We start from the raw sequence: 17308 nt of genomic DNA, 5'->3' as shown, positions 1-17308 counted from the left end.
CTCTCAGTTGAAATGAATGCAGCATAGGCATAGCAAGAAACGCACGCATAGTACGAAAAAAAAAAAAAAAGCCTGCAAGAACAGTAGATTGTCATTTTGAAATACAGCAGTATGAAAAAAACAAAAAACAAGGAAACCTCAAGGAGAGTAAAGTCAGCACACAAAAGATTGAGTTAGCTGTTTTCACCTGGTTAATACATTCCCGGATAATGCAATTTCTCGGAAAGTATGTTATAATTTTGTCAAATTACGCTCATTTGACACATTTAGCTAACACATGATTGTGCTGAACCTGGGGCCAGGCGACGTAGGCAAAACCGCAGTGGCAGTCAGCTGCTAGAGACGCTGGTTTCTCCACAGCGCACAAATACATTGCAGAAGAGCATTAAAAAAAAAAACGCCGACTGTCAAGCATTCAAAAAACATCCATGGGATGCATGTAGCCTGTGTGTTCGGGAACATGTGCTGAGATTGTTGTTTAGAGACTGCATCATAAGCTCAATGGCCCACATCAACGGCAGTCGAAAGCCAGAATATGTACAATATATATGTGCAGCCAGTATGAATCATTTCACTTATGCACCAACAGAGATTTTATGAGAAAGCTTCCCTCAGAAGTGCAACCTGTAGGTACTAAATGTTGTCCTATGTTTATAAAGGATTTATTGGTTATCTTTTCTAGCTTTTTCTAAAGCCTTTCGAACAATGAGCACTACACATCACATGTGTGTACTAAAGATTTCATTTCTTGCTGAGGCAGAAGGGAGGAGCAAAGTAGATAAAGCAGTAGATGAAACCTCAGAATTACAATTCTCAAACTGAAAGAGCACAAGTAAAAAAAAAAAAAACACAAAGTACTTCGCAAGCTTACAGTATTCACAAATAGTGCCTCTACCATCATGCTTTTGTACACAAAGAAATTTGTGACTTGCCACAAAGTAGCAACTGTAACCTCCTCTAGTGTTTAAATGCCAGTTACTAGAGGTAATATGATTTTAAAATGCCAATCCTGAAAGAGAATGGCCACTGCTGGCACAGATCAATCGGAGAGGCCTTTCTCCTGCAGTGAACATAACATGGCTGCTGCTGGTAACAACAATACAAGCACACACCTGTTCTATGCCTTTGGGACCAAAACAAACACAACATTTGCCTGGGTAGCTCACCTCAGTGTGTCCTGCAGGGTGCTTCCATGAGAAAGGGCTATTGAGCGGAAGAAACCCTTCACGGCAGGCACTGTGTAATCCTTAATGTGCTGTGACGTCTGTAAGAACAACATGCGGAACCAAATCACCTCGAGTGCAAACTATAATCACCATCATGCTATACATAAACCACTACTCTCGCTACTCAGAGTGTTGGCTTTGTGCCTCCTACTCAAGGCACTGGGCAACATGAGTTAAAACACAGTATTTGCTTACAAGCCCAAGGATCAAAACAGCTTGTTGTTGAAAATAGGTGTCGAGCATCATAACAGCACTCATGCAAATAAAAGCAGAAATCATCACAGTTGACATGTGGAGCCACAGAAGCGTGGCCTCCAGTTCATTTGCAGGTGAAAATCACAATGTCTCAGGCAAACTAAGCTGTATATTAAAGAGAGTGAAAATTATAAAAACCGTAAGCAGAGCTACTATGCTTAGACAGACGAAGACAGCAATCATGGAATAAATGAGAAAGTGGTTAAAGAGTACACTTTGTTTCGTCATGCTCAACACTGAAAGCTGAAAGTGTTATGGTGAAAGCTGGCTTTGTGTGCATCATTAAAGCCCCCAACAAGGTGACTCACCAATCCGGTTCGTGCACAGTCACCAGCATAAATCGTGGTTTCACCAGCTCCGCCCTGATGCAGATGAGGTTGTTGGGGTTGTTGCTGTGGCTGCTGCTGCTGCTGCTGCAAGGGCTGCGCACTGGCACTGTTGCCTTGCTGAGCTTGGTGCTTGAAGAACAGGACGGCCTCAAAGTTCATGTAGGCCCATGCATGCCAAGCCTACACAAATGAAACAGTGTGTTTATATATACTGAAGGCAGTGCTGGAGGGCTGCATGCTACAGCTAGCTCCTGGTTTTAAGTAACACGACATCAACAATGTCTGCGATCCAATAGAGAACCGTTCTCTTCCCTTTGCACATCCACATACTTGAGATGCGTGAAAGCTCCAAAGAATCCTCCAATTATGCAGAATGTGTTCTCATTAATTCGAACTCAGATCAAATGGCCCGAGGCTTTGATCCTGTCAACATCAAATGGATTAGAAAGGCTTCTCTAGATTTGAACAAGTATTTCGTCACCTCCAAGCTCCAACTATCCACCTTTGCAAATGAATTTCCTCTTGCAGCTGATAATGTGCTTATGCAAACACTGAAGAATGAGGCTTTCAACAAAACATAACAGTAAGCGCCTGTTTGTGGACTGAATTCATGAGGTACTTGACGGGAAGCACACCACACTGTTAGATCAAAAGAATACTGAGCTGTGGTAGAGGTTTCAAAATGTATTTAGGAAGGGAGGAATGAAATGGAACCCTGCTTCCACCAAATACACATACAGATATGTTCATTTACAAAGCCCCCTTGCAGAACTTGTCCTAACATAAGCACATATACTCTGTTTCATACAAAGCATTCAACGCGGTCAAAGCTAGCGTGTGCCTGTTTGTGCTCGCTACATCCATGCCTGAGATGTAGTTTGTCATATGTGCAAAGTACATACAGGCATCTTTGATTGTAACAAAGCTGAAGTACCGTGACTGAGAAAGCCACTTCTTTTACCTCTTACCATGTTTTCGTCCTGAAACTCACAGACCCCAAGGACTAAGAATGATGCGCAGCAGAGTGTTACACGGCTGACACATCTATTCGTTCAGACTTCATCGGCACCCAAGAAAGTAGTTCACCATCAATGAAAATTATAATCGCAGGGCTCAATAATTGAACGCCTGACTGCTTTGCTCAAGATTTGCAATACCAAGCATGTAACTTTATACCGCTCCAGTTTTTGCCAAAATCATCACCAAGGCTTCAAGAAGTATGAGTGATATGCAGTGGAGTACTATGGTTTTGCGGGCGCTGAAAAAAAAAATTCTAAGCATGTCTTGGCCTGTAGCATGGCTGTAGAAACTAAAAGAATAATAAACATTTCTCATATGCTTAAAAAACCTCATGTAAATCCATCAAGAAATAAAAAATTTTGCTGCGAGCTGAGGTCACAGAGCTACACAAGAAACAAGAACCAGTGAAATCGGCAACCACAATTTAAATGAGCTTGACCGGCGAAGCACATTAATTAGTGAAGAGCCTGGTCTTACAATCACACAAGGAAAACTCTGACCCTCCAAAGCAGCTTAGCAACTATACTGAGTACTAGTGCCAGGCAAAAGGTTTGTGGGCTTGATTCTCAGTAACTGTTGCAGCAATGGAAAAAAAGCCACTATGCAGTACTGAGGTTTTAGTGCAGGCAGATGATGCGCCCAAGGTGGCCAAAATTATTCCACAGCTCTCCACAACATTGCACCACATGCTCAGGTGCAGCATTGCCACACAAAACACACAGACTGATCCTTCCAATGAAAGGGCGAGGGGGAGCAGCTGATCTCGGACTGACCTTGTACCAGTCATTGTCGTGCTCTGTGGCCAGCTGGTAGTAGCGCAGAATCATGGGGATGGAGCTCTCATTGATGCCCTGCATGCATTCCTCCCACTGGCCAAGCTTGAGGTAGCACCTGCATGGAGGAGAAAACGCATTGTCACAATGCTCTGCAGTGGGTGGGAACAGGCCACACTGAACAATAAGTTAACTATGTTTACATGCAACAGTGTAAGTGGAATCCAACCTACACTAGCACTTGAACGCACCGTGAATAGTGACCACGGGCAATTATAACCAAGCCTGCTGTGTAGTGTAGTTGGTATAGCTGCTTCTCTTTTTGATAATGATGATGTTGGTAATGTACCATATTTTGAACGACCTTATTAAGGGGGGACGTGGGTCTTGAGAAGAAAATTTTATTAATCTAGATATAGTAATCAAATTTTCAGGCCACATGTATTTTTGTGCACTGATTCTAGATATGTCATTTAATTTCATGTAAAACAATTCCTTGAGAACTTATGCACTTTTTATGCAAGTATTTTGCGGAGAGTTTTGAAGAAAATTTGCTGCAGGAAACTCGCTTAAATGTATGCCATTGGGTTCTCCTGACACCAAGGAATACAATAAGGGTAAAATTATCATCATGGCTCTCATAGAACTTAAGTAATAGGGTACTGAAGCTGCCACTTCAGAAACAGGAATACACACTTTCCTTCTCATTTCTGAAGCGACAACTTCAAAACCCCATAACTCAAGTCCTATGATAGGCAGGAAGACAATTTCACCCTTATTGTATTCATTGGTGTCAAGAGAACCCAATGGCATACATTTCAGCAAGTTTCCTGCAGCCAATTTTCTTCAAAACTTTCCGCAAAATACTATCATAAAAAGTGCATAAGTGCTCAAGGAATTGTTTTACATGAAATTAAATGACATATTTAGAATCAGCACACAAAAATACATTATTCCCCGGAGATTTCGTAACTGTGACTTCATTAATAAAAATTTTTTTTTCAAGACCAGTGTCCCCCCTTAAAAGCATTTCTATGTTCACACTGCACGCCCAAGCAGAGGCTTGCCTTTCGGTACTGGCGAGTTACACTGCAAAGGTTAAAGGTGCACTGAAGAGGATCTGAACTCGTCTTTTTGCTGCGGGAACGCAATCTACATGTTCCGAGCATTTCTTAGAAACTTTTAATTATTGCCCTGTGCGGAAAATTCCCCCAGTTTAAATCGAAGTAATGTCCAGCTCCCGCCCCTTTTTTTTTTTTAATTCCCCACAGACGGTGGGACGAATCAACCAATGCATGGAGTGCTTTTCAGGCAGTCCCATGGCAGCTTTGCTTTCGCTTTTGTTGTTTAGATTTCTGTGAATAAATAGATCTAGTCAGACACTGCACAGCTGCAAACTAGGCCCACGGAAATAAAAATACACGTGGACTCTCTGCTTATGCCGATCACTATGTATCACTCCACCAATGGCAGAGCCGCAAGCCGCCACTGGACTGGTTGCAAGGTTGGTACCCCTTCCACTGTCTGCGAGGAATTAAAAAAAAGAAAGGCGGGAGCTGGGATGTTTACTTGGATTTAAATTCGGGAAATCGGCCGCACAGTGCAATAATTCGAAGGTTTTAAGAACGCTCGGAACGTGCAGATCGAGTTTCAGCAGTAAGCAGACGAGTTCAGATTCCTCTTCAGTGCACCTTTAACAGGAGAGGCATGACTTGTTTTGTAATAGTGTTCAACTCTTCTGCCGTACTGAATTAGTACGCAGGCCTTTGAATCTGTGCACAACAGTGGGGGTTTTAACAAAAATAAGACCTGACCTGCATTGGACAATGAAGATAAAATGAAAAGACAGGAAGTGTTACCTTGCGAGCAGCTTCTGATGCTCACTCCGCTGGGCATTCTCATTGGGAATGGGCAAACACAGGTGGTTCAGTGTACTGTTAGCTGGAAGCTCTGTTTGAACAAAGTGGTGCAGTTGCCTCAAGGCATTCTCCTACATAAGGGAGAAAATCAGAGACAGCATTAACAAAATGTGCGCTCATGAGACGCACACACTGGAGGATAAATTCTGCAGAGTCTAAGGAATGCAACCTCACCTTGTGGTTGCTCTGCCACATGTGTTTGATATAGGCAAACGTTACAGCAGGGTAGGCTGTGGGCAGAGGCTGGTTTGGCACTAGTGAAGGGTCTGTACCGAGGAGTGTTACTAGTGTTCTGTGAGACTGGGCCTGCAAAGATCACACTGTCTTCAGTAGGGTTGCAAATAACGTCTCATAAAATGTGCAGAGCAGAGCACAAGCTATACTATACAGTGCCAGCATTCTTGAGAGCAGCCTGGCATGCTATGCAGACTACCATGAGTTTCAGCTTTTTATACTAACTTATCCTGACTGATCCCAGTTTCTTCCATCATGATGAGATAGATGCTGGTAGTGATCAGAGCACAAATACTTAACCAGGAAACACAGCATTGCAGTTTCAGTGTAAGTAAGAATTTGCAGAGGAAGAGAAAAAAAATGAAACACTCTCATAATTTTCGCTCTCTGCCAGCGCGAAAAAGTGCAGCAGTTAATTGTACTATACCCCTTGCTCTGCTCCCATGAGTGCACTCATTCCCAGGTCTGTGTGTACCATATGACTGCAGGTGGCGCACATTATTGAGTGTGCCCGCATCCAGCCTGCATGTCCCTTGTGACTCGTGCTTACATGGCCAATATTACCAGTGGACAATAGGTGAATATGAGTGCTTTTGCTCAAGATGTACCATGGCGGTGCTTGCCCCAAAGATAGCTCACACAACCACTGCCACAAATTATTCAATTTAAGCAATCGGTGATAGCAGGACACAAGCACCCCTGGTGAACAACAGTCTGTCTCACCAGCCGCTCATTGCGTCTGCATAGGCTGCTGAACTTGAGCCAGCTGCGCATGTCATCCTTGGGCTTCACTACCAAGGAGTGGAGCTGAAGTATCCTCTGCCAGTCCTCCACAATTCTCTGGCAACCCTGTGAAGTGAAGACAAAATATGTGACCAAAACCCACCTTACAGGTGCTGTATAATATACCACCGCAATGCCTCTATAAGTCACTTAATCTGTGAACATTCGAGAGGCTACGTAGAGCCATGCAGAGGTAGAACTGCTAGCTTAATGGCATCGGGTTATATCACGCAGCAGCATGTGGCGACTGCATTCACAAAATGAGCAAGTGGGCTTATGCCTTCTCACATGTAAACAGTCTTAAGTGCCTCAGCCTATTTTTTTTTTCTTCGGCAATGCCATGCGAACATTTGGCGAGTGCTGTTGTGCGGGTTCACCGAGGTTTGCGGTCAGTGTGAAAGTTCGCCTTAACCTAAGGATACACGAAACAGTTCATTCTGGGCGGATTTTTTAAACACTGAATCCTATAAGAACCCACCAAATGGCCTTGCATTGTTCATCTCATCCGAAAATTCATCTTAACTGAGTTCGCGCCGCCGCGGTGGCTCAGTGATTATGGTGCTCGGCTGCTGACCCGAAAGACGCAGGTTCGATCCTGGCTGCAGCGGTTGAATTTCTTTGGAGGAGAAATTCTAGAGGCCCGTGTATTGTGCGATGTCAGTGCACGTTAAGGAACCCCAGGTGGCCGAAATTTCCGGAGCCCTTCACTACGGCGTCCCTCATAGCCTGAATCGCTTTGGGACGTTAAACCCCATAAACCAAACCGTAACTGAGTTCGTCTTAACGCAAGTCTAGTGTACCTGCAATCAAGCTTTCCAAACAAAATAAATGCATAGTGGGGAGGCAGACAAGAAGGGCAGAATCGGTACAGTGAGTATACTTGGAGACCACTAGTATGCCCTCACCTGCAGCCTGTCCCACCACTTTTGCTTGATGGCTTCCCTCCGCTCAGGCACAAGCTTATACTGGATGACTTCCTCCAATTCTGCCAACATCTGCACTTGCACCATCGCCTGTGTCAAAAGGAATCAACACACAAAGGTTAACTCTGAAGCAGCATTAATTTTGGATGTCATTACAGTGTTACAAAAAAAAAATGGTTAGCAAGGGTTCAGCCACAATCGCGAAAGACATGAGAGCGCAAAACGGGGACACGGACGAGGAAGGGAACAGGACGAGCGCTGCAGCACTCGTCCTGTTCCCTTACTCGTCCGTGTTGCCGTTTTGCGCTCTCATGTCTTTCGCGAATATGCACCAACAAGCCCAGCTTCAAGTACTTCTCAGCCACAATGTCAATGTACTTACTATATAAACAACAACAAAAAAAGACAAATATCAGCATTTGTGCCAGTTATACTCACCCCATAGGCTCGGCTATAGCTTTCTCCAACCATGGCAGTAAGGTCTGTGTCAATCAGGTCTCTTGCTTTGTCAATAAACTGAAAAAGATGATAAAAGGGAAACACCAATTATGGCGACGCTGTTAAGAGGAAACACAGCCATTGTTTAGTTAATCCAGCCCAGTTGGAGCCCTAGGTTCCAAATGAAACAACTGGGAATTGTTCTTGAAACCAGTCGGATTGGTTAAGAAGATTTTTCACCACCAGGGTTAGGTTCAAGCTGCAACGGTCCTGAAACACCATCAAAACTATGCCAATTTGGACAGCAGTGTGCAAAGTATATAGTAGTAGTACAAGCGGATACGTGCCTCTTTACACTAAGTCTGTAGGTATGCAGGTTACAATCAGTTCTGTGTTTGCTGCAGCAGTTTTGCTAAAATTTATCACAGCAAAATCTTTCATTCGGATAAAATAAGAATGTACTTATGCCGCAGATGCCACTATGAGCCTAGAGCCTTGCCAATCGCAGAATACAAATATAAGCCTAGCTATATCTACATACCAAGAATTTGAAAAGCTACCTGGAATGGGCCAACATACAAGCATATACTAAGAGACACAGCAGTGTTCACTTCACTACCTAAATCCAATGCTACCATCATTCTGGTCATGCAATTCAGAAGGAACATGTGGAAGACGTGTTTCGCAGTAATATGCTGTCTGGGGATACAAAAAACATCACTGGCTTAAGCACAATTCTGGCCACCCTGTCAATCCAACAGTTGATGCGCATTACGGGTGAGATCATCGGGGTTCAATTTTCAGCCATGACAGTTGCAATAGGAACCTAAAATGAAATAGCCTAGGTGTACCCTGCACAATGAAACTGTAAAATGTGCACACAAGCCTGCAGCCTGCTTGCCCAGTGACTCCATCCAAACAGGCATACAGCAGCACCCTTCTCAGGACTGCTTCTCCCGTCCCTCTTACCTGCTGAGCCAACTGGAAGTTCTCCTTGTGCACAGCAAGCACTGCTTGGTGAAAGGCACAGTCGGTGGTGTCGCGAGGGATCACCTGCACATACTCCTCCATGGTGTCCCACTTTTCTGCACAGAGCAAACAGAAGGAGTCAGTGTCGCACATTAGAATGGCACCAAAAGCATCAAGCTCTTATTCCTCACTTCACTGGCTGATAAGGGAAAGCAATTTTCTTTGTTTAAATTTTTCCCTTTGAGGTGATGGTTCAAGAAATAGGCAATGAGTCATGCAATGGCAGTTGTGATCAAACCCAATGGAACAGCCGGAAATCTGACGTCTGTGCAAAAAACAATTACTAAAATGAAAGTAGGCATACACAACTCCCACAACACTTAAGTGCAGACCATCATTTAGGTACACGCACACGCACATGCAAACACACACACAAAAAAGGCTGCCTTCTTGTCTCACCAAGGCCCCATGCAGCTGCTGATGCCATACGAGCCATCTTCTGTTGGTTGCCATATGCGCTGCCACTCCAGTTTTCGCTCGCCAGCTGGTACAGCTGCTCCCTGCACCATGCAGTAAACAATGAGTCATCATCATCAGCACGGCTGAGCCCATTCAAGGTCAAACGCCTCTCCCATCAATCTCCAAGTAACCCTGTCCTGTGCCAGCTGCGGCCCACTCTGCAAACTTCCTCATCTTACCCTCCCAGCTGACTCTACTTACCTTCCCTTAATGCATTTACCTTTTCATTCCTTTACCCTAATGGAGCACTGTTTATCTGCTCCCCAGATTACATGTCCTGCCATGTCCATTCCTATTTCCTATTTCTTAACATTGCCCCCATCATTTTTCTTTCTATAGTTTACTGTGCTGCCCTATACTGTTTCACTATTACCTTAAGCATCGACCCCCCACGCGAGTAATGGCAAGATATAACTGCTATATACTTTCCTCTTAAAGGATATTGCTATAAACTGCTATTCATGACCTGAGAGTACCTGCCGACTGTACTCCAACCCACCCTTTCTTTCCAAAACAAGTGCTTTACAAATCAAAAGTGATTTCTTGAGTGCAACTGTGACCAATGCCACGTACCATTCTCCGAGCACCTCGAGACACCTCATCTGGCCCAGGATGAGCTCCACATCGTCTGGCTTCTGCTCCCGCGCCCTTCCGTAGACCCTCAGCGCATTCTCCCAGTCGTGGAGCTTTTCGTACCAGCGCTCCTTCACTTTCTGCAGATGTCGGCACAAATTTCAGGCAAAGTGGGCAGCTGCAACTCAAGTCTCGTGGATGTCAAAATTTTTCATCAATCCTTTAACATTCCTAATGAAGCTCCAGTGTAACGACCAGGCATAGATAGTACAAGCCATGCAAATTAGCAATGCCTGGAGTAAAAAAAATGCCTACAATGGAGACCAACTGACCAGGTCTGTTGCATGACACTTGGTTGCATACTCCAAGACACCTGCAGCTGCTTCAGGCTGCTGCAACTTGTTGTTGATGCTGCCCAACGAGACAAAAGGAAAATATACATATAGTACACAACAACAACAGCTGGAAAAACATTTTTCTAGCACCCCTATAAAGCCCTTAGCCACAGATTTTGAGGAACCTTGCAAAACTATATCTGATACAAGTGGGAAAGAAACTGCAGTAATTTACTGAAAAGACATGCCAAATTCACACGCTACTTTTGTTGTGACCAACACCACTCAAAGTCGCTTCTCCTGTCAGAGTTAACTAAAATTGCTGGACAACAGAATGTCTTATATTCCCATACCAGTTAGATTCTCAGTCATGAGTGCATTGCATGCATAATTTTTCCACACACCTGATCAGTGCTTCCAATACTTCGGTAGTAACGCCCTTGTGAAATTCATCTTCCTTGTAGTGCAGTGCCTTCGCATATGCCCTGCACTTCATTGCACGCTCACCAAGTAACCTCTGATCAAGAGGAAGGGGGCCCTGGTTCAAAAGAAAGGAAAGATAAATGTCAGGTGACAGAAATCATCAGAGCAAATTTAGAGGTAGTCTGGTTCAAAGAGGGGTGTGAACGTACAGTCACTGAAGAGGGCTTAGTCGGGCTGGTTGCTGCATGGTGATGGAAACGACTGAACAGTGCTAACAGACTGGACGGAACAGAAGAACACAGACAAATGTGCATGTCTAGGTTCCTAGTCAGCGATTGCTAATCAATACATCTGTCTGTGTTCTTCTCTTTCGTCCTGTGCTGTTCAGTCGTTTCAATCGACAGTCACCAACCTTGTGACAAAAAGCAGGCTTGAAGGTATAAACACAAAGAACCTAAGGCTTACATACAGGAGCCACTCCAAATAAGCCCTTTGAAATTTTAATACCATCACATTAAGCTAAAGCAGGGCAACTTATAATGCACTACGCTTAGAAGGCATACACCACTTTTCATTCAGTCTGTGATAAAAGCTAGCTACCAATAGAGTAGCGAGCCAAAAGAACAGACACATTTCATACTACTAGCACCAGCAGGATGCCTTATCCTATCAGCATCTCTGGTTATAAAACAAACTATAAATGAACAGCAGTAGTGTGTAAGACAGGTAAGGTTTGGTTTGGTTTGGTTTATGGGGTTTAACATCCCAAAGCGACTCAGGCTGAGAGACACTGTAGTGAAGGTCTCCGGAAATTTCGACCACCTGGAGTTCTTTAACGTGCACTGACATCGCACAGCACACGGGCCTCTAGAATTTCTCCTCCAAAGAAATTCAGCCGCTGCGGCCGGGATCGAACCCGCATCTTTTGGGTCAGCAGCCGAGCACTATAACCACTGAGCTGCCGCGGCGGCAGACAGGTAAGGGGACCTGTCTTCATTAAGGGAGGACAAGGGTCTTAAAACTAACTTTTTTATTTATGGTTAGAACCTCGTGAAATTTTGCAAACGGATGCGTTTCTCTTTTCCGATTCCAAATATGTAATCATAATTGAGCTGGTGGTCTTAAATCTTACAAAGACTGGAATGTAATTAGGTAATTTCTTATGCAGTTTTAATGAACTTTCTCATTTTGTTACTTTTATTTACATGATTTGGTAGCCAGAGAGTTCCTATACCCGGTGACATTCTTCGTTTTTTTCTAAAGGCATGTCATCCTGATATACTATGTCGAGAGTAAAAGGTCACAGTATTTGACACTGCAACTCGTCAAGCTAATTGTAAATTGCTATTTATACATGGCCTAAACAAAAAAAGGCAAATGGATACCAAGGACAATAAAACCACGCTCTCTGAGATGGCTTAACCACCAGGCTCATAAGATTTGAGCAGAAGCCAACTTTTTGAGGGCCATGGGGCAGTGAGGCAAAGCGCACATGGAAAATAAAAAAAATTGGAGGGGGCACTTAAGCTCCGCCTGAAAGGTGTGACGCACTAGCTTAATGGGTTAATGCCCATATATGCAGGATTTGTCATTCTCTACTCCCCATTCATAGATTCCTGGGAGTTCTCATACCACTCCTGGTGCAGTGGCGTGGTGGTTAAGCGATGCACCCTGCAATGGCAGGCACTACCACCGGTGGGGCTTGTGTGACTCAGGTTGCTCTTGCCGAGAAACCGCTCGCAACCAATCATTAATTTAACTGCCATTTGCTACGGTGTGCAGTAAAGGCGTGTAACTGCGGTACTTTCACGAGACATAGATGAAATCACGATATCAACATAAACTGTGATGACTGAAAGTAAATAATTGTCATACAAAGGGATGATAAGAGCAAAATGAAAGGTATCCCTGAGCGTTTCTTCTATGAACAAACACTATGTGTATAGTAAGTAGCCTATTAATTACCAGACAGCATCCTCAGAACCATGACATCATTAACAACTGATATAGTAAAGAATTTTGCTGGTCCCAACTGTACCCCTAGGCCTCAAAATTCACGCGCGAGTGTTGAGATGCCACTGGTTCCTCACCTTCTCACAGTGCTCCATAAACTCAGCCAGGTTGAGCAGGGTTTGGGTGATCTCGGGGATATCCTGGTCCATCAGAGCCTTCTGGAAGTTCTCTATGATCTCCTTTTGGTCATTATCACCCAGGCAGACCCAACAAGACAGGAACGCAGCATTGAACAGGTCCCTACAAAGAAACAATTATCATAATTTTAATTATGATAGAGTAGAACAATGCTGTTACATTGCCGGCTGCTACCTTTTAGTGAGGCAGCTCCTGTCTGCCTCCCATAGAATGAAACTCATGCAATGCAAACTCAGCTTTTCCCATCTGGTATGCCGCTAATGTCAATTCACAATTGTGCTTTACCCTGTGCCGGCATTCTGACAGCCCACATTTAGCGTGCACAATGGGTGCAGCATAGCGGCCAAAGCAGGACCCTACATTCCATCGGCGTTTGACCGCCATTGCATTTGGTGCCTTCAGACTCGCCTACGGGCGGCGTCAAATTTGTTGCAGTTATTGGTGCAACTTCATCACCACTGTGGCATGAGCGTGGATGACAAAAAGCGCAAAACCAAACTATACCGTATAAACTCGCGCAAGTTCCGCTCTTTTTTTTTTTAACTCTGGTGTGAATTACGAAGGTACTGCCTATACACAAATTAAAAGAATAAACATATAACCACATTTTTTTCTCAATTATCTAGTCCAAAACAGGGGGTGTGGCCCATACACAGGTGTGGCCTTTACGCGAGATTACACGGTGTGCTCAGTGCATGAGCAGCGGTGTTTAAATTGAGGTCACACAGGCCGACTCGCGAGGCTTCTGTTTCTGTCACCTGTTTTCTTTTTTTTTTTCTTGTCTCCTGCAACTTAGAACACACAATTTCTAGGCTCCATTAGACGAGGACTGCGTAGGATTACAGTTGGTGCCACGAAAACAACACAGAAGCGCACACACTGCAATTCTCCCACTCCATGTGCACTCCCTTTTTAACTGTTCCTTCCCATGGAGGGCCGGGTAATTTTCGTTTTAGTTCTTTCTAACTGCTCTTTCTACTCTTTCTTGTCTCCCATGATAGCTGCTCAGGTAAAAAGGGAGTTCAGAAGTGCAAGATGCCGGGCTAGTTGGTAATCCATGATGAAATAACAGCGCAAGGAACGGGACGAAAACACGAAGGAAGAAGACACAGACACGGGCGCTGACTAACAACTGAAATTTTATTTCGAAGCAGGACACATATATAAAGTACAAAGAGGGGGTGTGTCCAAGGCGATCCTGCACAATTACCGAAACAGTGTAGTCACGTCCAAGGGTAAAAACGATAAAAAGGTGAAAAAGCCGAAAGAAAGACAAAAAGCGATAAAACCACGGTGTAAGAGGCCGGGACGGAAGTAAAAGCGATGAAAACGATGAAAACGGATATGCACATAGCCAAAAGGTAAAAAAACAGCGTTAAACTAACGGTGAAAAACGGGACTAAAATCGCGGCACAAGGTGATTAACAAAAAAGACAGAGAGGGGCATTTAAGAACAGGATTAAACATTTACCCTGCCCCTAAGAAAGTCCAATTCTTTTTGCGACAGGCACAGGGAGGGTGCACTCACACATTGTTCTTTTGCGTTGTGGATTTCGAATGCTTCTACGATTTCCCTGGATATCCTATCCCGTCCTCTGGCAAGAACTGTGCAGCGATTGAAATCTGGGTAACAGGTTTCGTCCGGATCATTACGTTTGCACTTTTTGCAGTGCTTGGCAAGGTGCCCAGAAATTGCAATATTGTCTACATTATTCCTCAACATTATGCCTCAACATTAGGCTTCAAGAGCACAGGAATAATGTAGACAATATTGCAATTTCTGGGCACCTTGCCAAGCACTGCAAAAAGTGCAAACGTAATGATCCGGACGAAACCTGTTACCCAGATTTCAATCGCTGCACAGTTCTTGCCAGAGGACGGGATAGGATATCCAGGGAAATCGTAGAAGCATTCGAAATCCACAACGCAAAAGAACAATGTGTGAGTGCACCCTCCCTGTGCCTGTCGCAAAAAGAATTGGACTTTCTTAGGGGCAGGGTAAATGTTTAATCCTGTTCTTAAATGCCCCTCTCTGTCTTTTTTGTTAATCACCTTGTGCCGCGATTTTAGTCCCGTTTTTCACCGTTAGTTTAACGCTGTTTTTTTACCTTTTGGCTATGTGCATATCCGTTTTCATCGTTTTCATCGCTTTTACTTCCGTCCCGGCCTCTTACACCGTGGTTTTATCGCTTTTTGTCTTTCTTTCGGCTTTTTCACCTTTTTATCGTTTTTACCCTTGGACGTGACTACACTGTTTCGGTAATTGTGCAGGATCGCCTTGGACACACCCGCTCTTTGTACTTTATATATGTGTCCTGCTTCGAAATAAAATTTCAGTTGTTAGTCAGCGCCCGTGTCTGTGTCTTCTTCCTTCGTGTTTTCGTCCCGTTCCTTGCGCTGTTATTTCATCATAAAAAGGGAGCCATCACAGGGCATTTCTGATGTTTTACAAACAGTTGCGAGAGACACGAAGGCTTGCAAATTCCAAAGACGCATGCTGCATTTGCAAGAAATAAATAGATTCTGAAATCTGAATACATTATTTGTGCTGAAAATTTGTTCCATGGCTTGGGCATGCTAACCAGCCTGACAACAAGCCCTGCTACACTGTCGCACATGCAGCAGGGCTACACACCCCACTTCTCCGCCAGCCAACACATAAACGTGCACAAATGCACATTCTAACAAATACATTCTGCCCCTTACTAGACTAACTTTGTCCCCTTCTTGAGCAATTGGGCAAGGAAGTGTCACATGCTGTTCTGCAAACATTTCTGCCTCTGCACTCCGAACCAGTTAAACCGGAATGACAGCTTACACCGGCAAGTCAGCAAACAGCATTTCTCAAGAGAAAAGTATACAACAGCTGTATCTTACCAGTACTCACCTATGGGGCAGAAACATGGAGGCTAACAAAGAGGGTTCAGCCTAAGTTAAAGACAACGCAGCGAGCTATGGAAAGAAAAATGATAGGTGTAACATTAAGAGATCGGAAGCGGGTGGAGTGGGTGAGAGAACAAATGCGGGTTAATGACATCCTAGTTGAAATCAAGAGGAAGAAGTGGGCTTGGGCAGGGCATGTAATGTGAAGGCAAGATAACCGCTCGTCCTTAAGGGTAACGGAGTGAATTCCAAGAGAAGGCAAGTGCAGCAGGGGGCGGCAGAAAGTTAGGTGGGCGGATTAGATTAAGGAATTTGCGGGGATACGGTGGCCGCAACTGGCGAAGGAGAGGGTTAATTGGAGAGACATAGGAGAGGCAGTGGGAGCACTGAGGCTGATGATGATGATGATGCTAAAAGTATGCTCACTTTGGCAGCTGGTTGTAGCTGTGGGCCAGGGACCAGCAGGAACGAAGGGCAGGCGATGGTGATGCTTTCAGAAGCTCAATGCTTAACCTCCTAAGCCACTCCAACCAGTCATCCTTGGAAACACGCTTGCATGGCGTCCATAGCTGCATCCAAAGAAAAGCAAAAGTGTTGCACTGCATTGAAGAAACTTTTAAATCTCCTGCTAGAATATGAAAGCTGTCTCCTGCAACTTGTGGATATATTTCGAGTGCAATTCATGCTGTTAAGGAGAGGCAAAACTGGGAAAGCTGCTATGGATTCACTGCACAGAGAACAACATGGCACAGGTAGGGAAGAAATAGGTGAACAAAACGGCGCTGGTTCAGGGAAAAAGAAAAGGAAAGAGAGCCTTTTAAGCTAAAAATTTGGCTAGCTCCTGTTAGCAGTATCTGGGTAGCGCTTTTCACCCTGCTTACATGCTACAAACGATTTGCTCACACATTACACAGACGCACCCGAGGAGCCACTGGACAAGTTGAACAAAGCACATAGTACATAGCAAGCCTCTTGAGTAGCAGACAAAGCTTTTACCACAGGACAGAAATCCAGCTGATGTTGAACAACAACATGCCAGCAACCCTCCCCTCATAACCACTGAATCCGTGGTGAAAGTGAGCTGCTCACCCGCTCCAAGTTGGCTGAGCAGACCTTCTGCTTCTTGACAGTTGTGATCTCCGTATTCGGGGCAGGCTGGTCCTCTGACTGCTGCCTGCTTCGGGGTTGCCGCTTGTCCACAGCAAATGGTTCATCATCGTCCATGAGACTAGTGCACTGGATGAGAAAATCGCCATTTCAGCAACTGAACATTCTCACTCAAACTTCACGGAAATGCACACCATTTATTACTAGAAGGCAGATAAAATACCGAAGAGATATAAAATGACCACAACCTTAACTAGCATCTACAGAAAACAAAACAAAAAAATTCATGATGTAAAAGAGCTGAAACAAAAATGGCAGCCAAAGAGAGAAGGTGTGGGAAAAGGAAAAAAGCAATGGCACTCACAGCATACAGCAACACACACACCTACTGGCTTTGCCAGGCATGCACACCATTCTAACATGCCGAGTAACCTCTAGACGAGGCAGC

The 17308-nt window shown here is 44.4% G+C and overlaps 1 protein-coding gene across 2 annotated transcripts in view; it reads right to left on the bottom strand.

The window, feature by feature from the left end:
* Positions 1-17308, bottom strand: part of mTor (serine/threonine-protein kinase Tor) — a 123236-nt gene that overhangs the window by 17795 nt on the left and 88133 nt on the right. For both annotated transcript variants that reach the window (XM_089575071.1, XM_089575072.1), the window contains exons 24-39: positions 16843-16989; positions 16180-16322; positions 12810-12972; positions 10701-10834; positions 10294-10372; positions 9962-10101; positions 9329-9429; positions 8870-8985; positions 7901-7978; positions 7445-7552; positions 6480-6605; positions 5697-5828; positions 5463-5593; positions 3604-3721; positions 1790-1990; positions 1167-1264 (exon numbers count right to left, since the gene is read on the bottom strand). In XM_089575071.1, the coding sequence (XP_089431197.1) occupies positions 1167-1264; positions 1790-1990; positions 3604-3721; positions 5463-5593; positions 5697-5828; positions 6480-6605; positions 7445-7552; positions 7901-7978; positions 8870-8985; positions 9329-9429; positions 9962-10101; positions 10294-10372; positions 10701-10834; positions 12810-12972; positions 16180-16322; positions 16843-16989 (2015 nt within the window). The remainder of the gene's footprint in view (positions 1-1166; positions 1265-1789; positions 1991-3603; positions 3722-5462; positions 5594-5696; positions 5829-6479; positions 6606-7444; positions 7553-7900; positions 7979-8869; positions 8986-9328; positions 9430-9961; positions 10102-10293; positions 10373-10700; positions 10835-12809; positions 12973-16179; positions 16323-16842; positions 16990-17308) is intronic.

This window comes from Amblyomma mixtum, chromosome 2 (assembly GCF_055824585.1).
Source record: "Amblyomma mixtum isolate Tamu chromosome 2, ASM5582458v1, whole genome shotgun sequence".
Lineage (NCBI taxonomy): Eukaryota > Metazoa > Arthropoda > Arachnida > Ixodida > Ixodidae > Amblyomma > Amblyomma mixtum.
The sequence above is the reverse complement of the archived record's forward strand: the minus strand, read 5'-3'. Positions and strand labels throughout refer to the sequence as shown.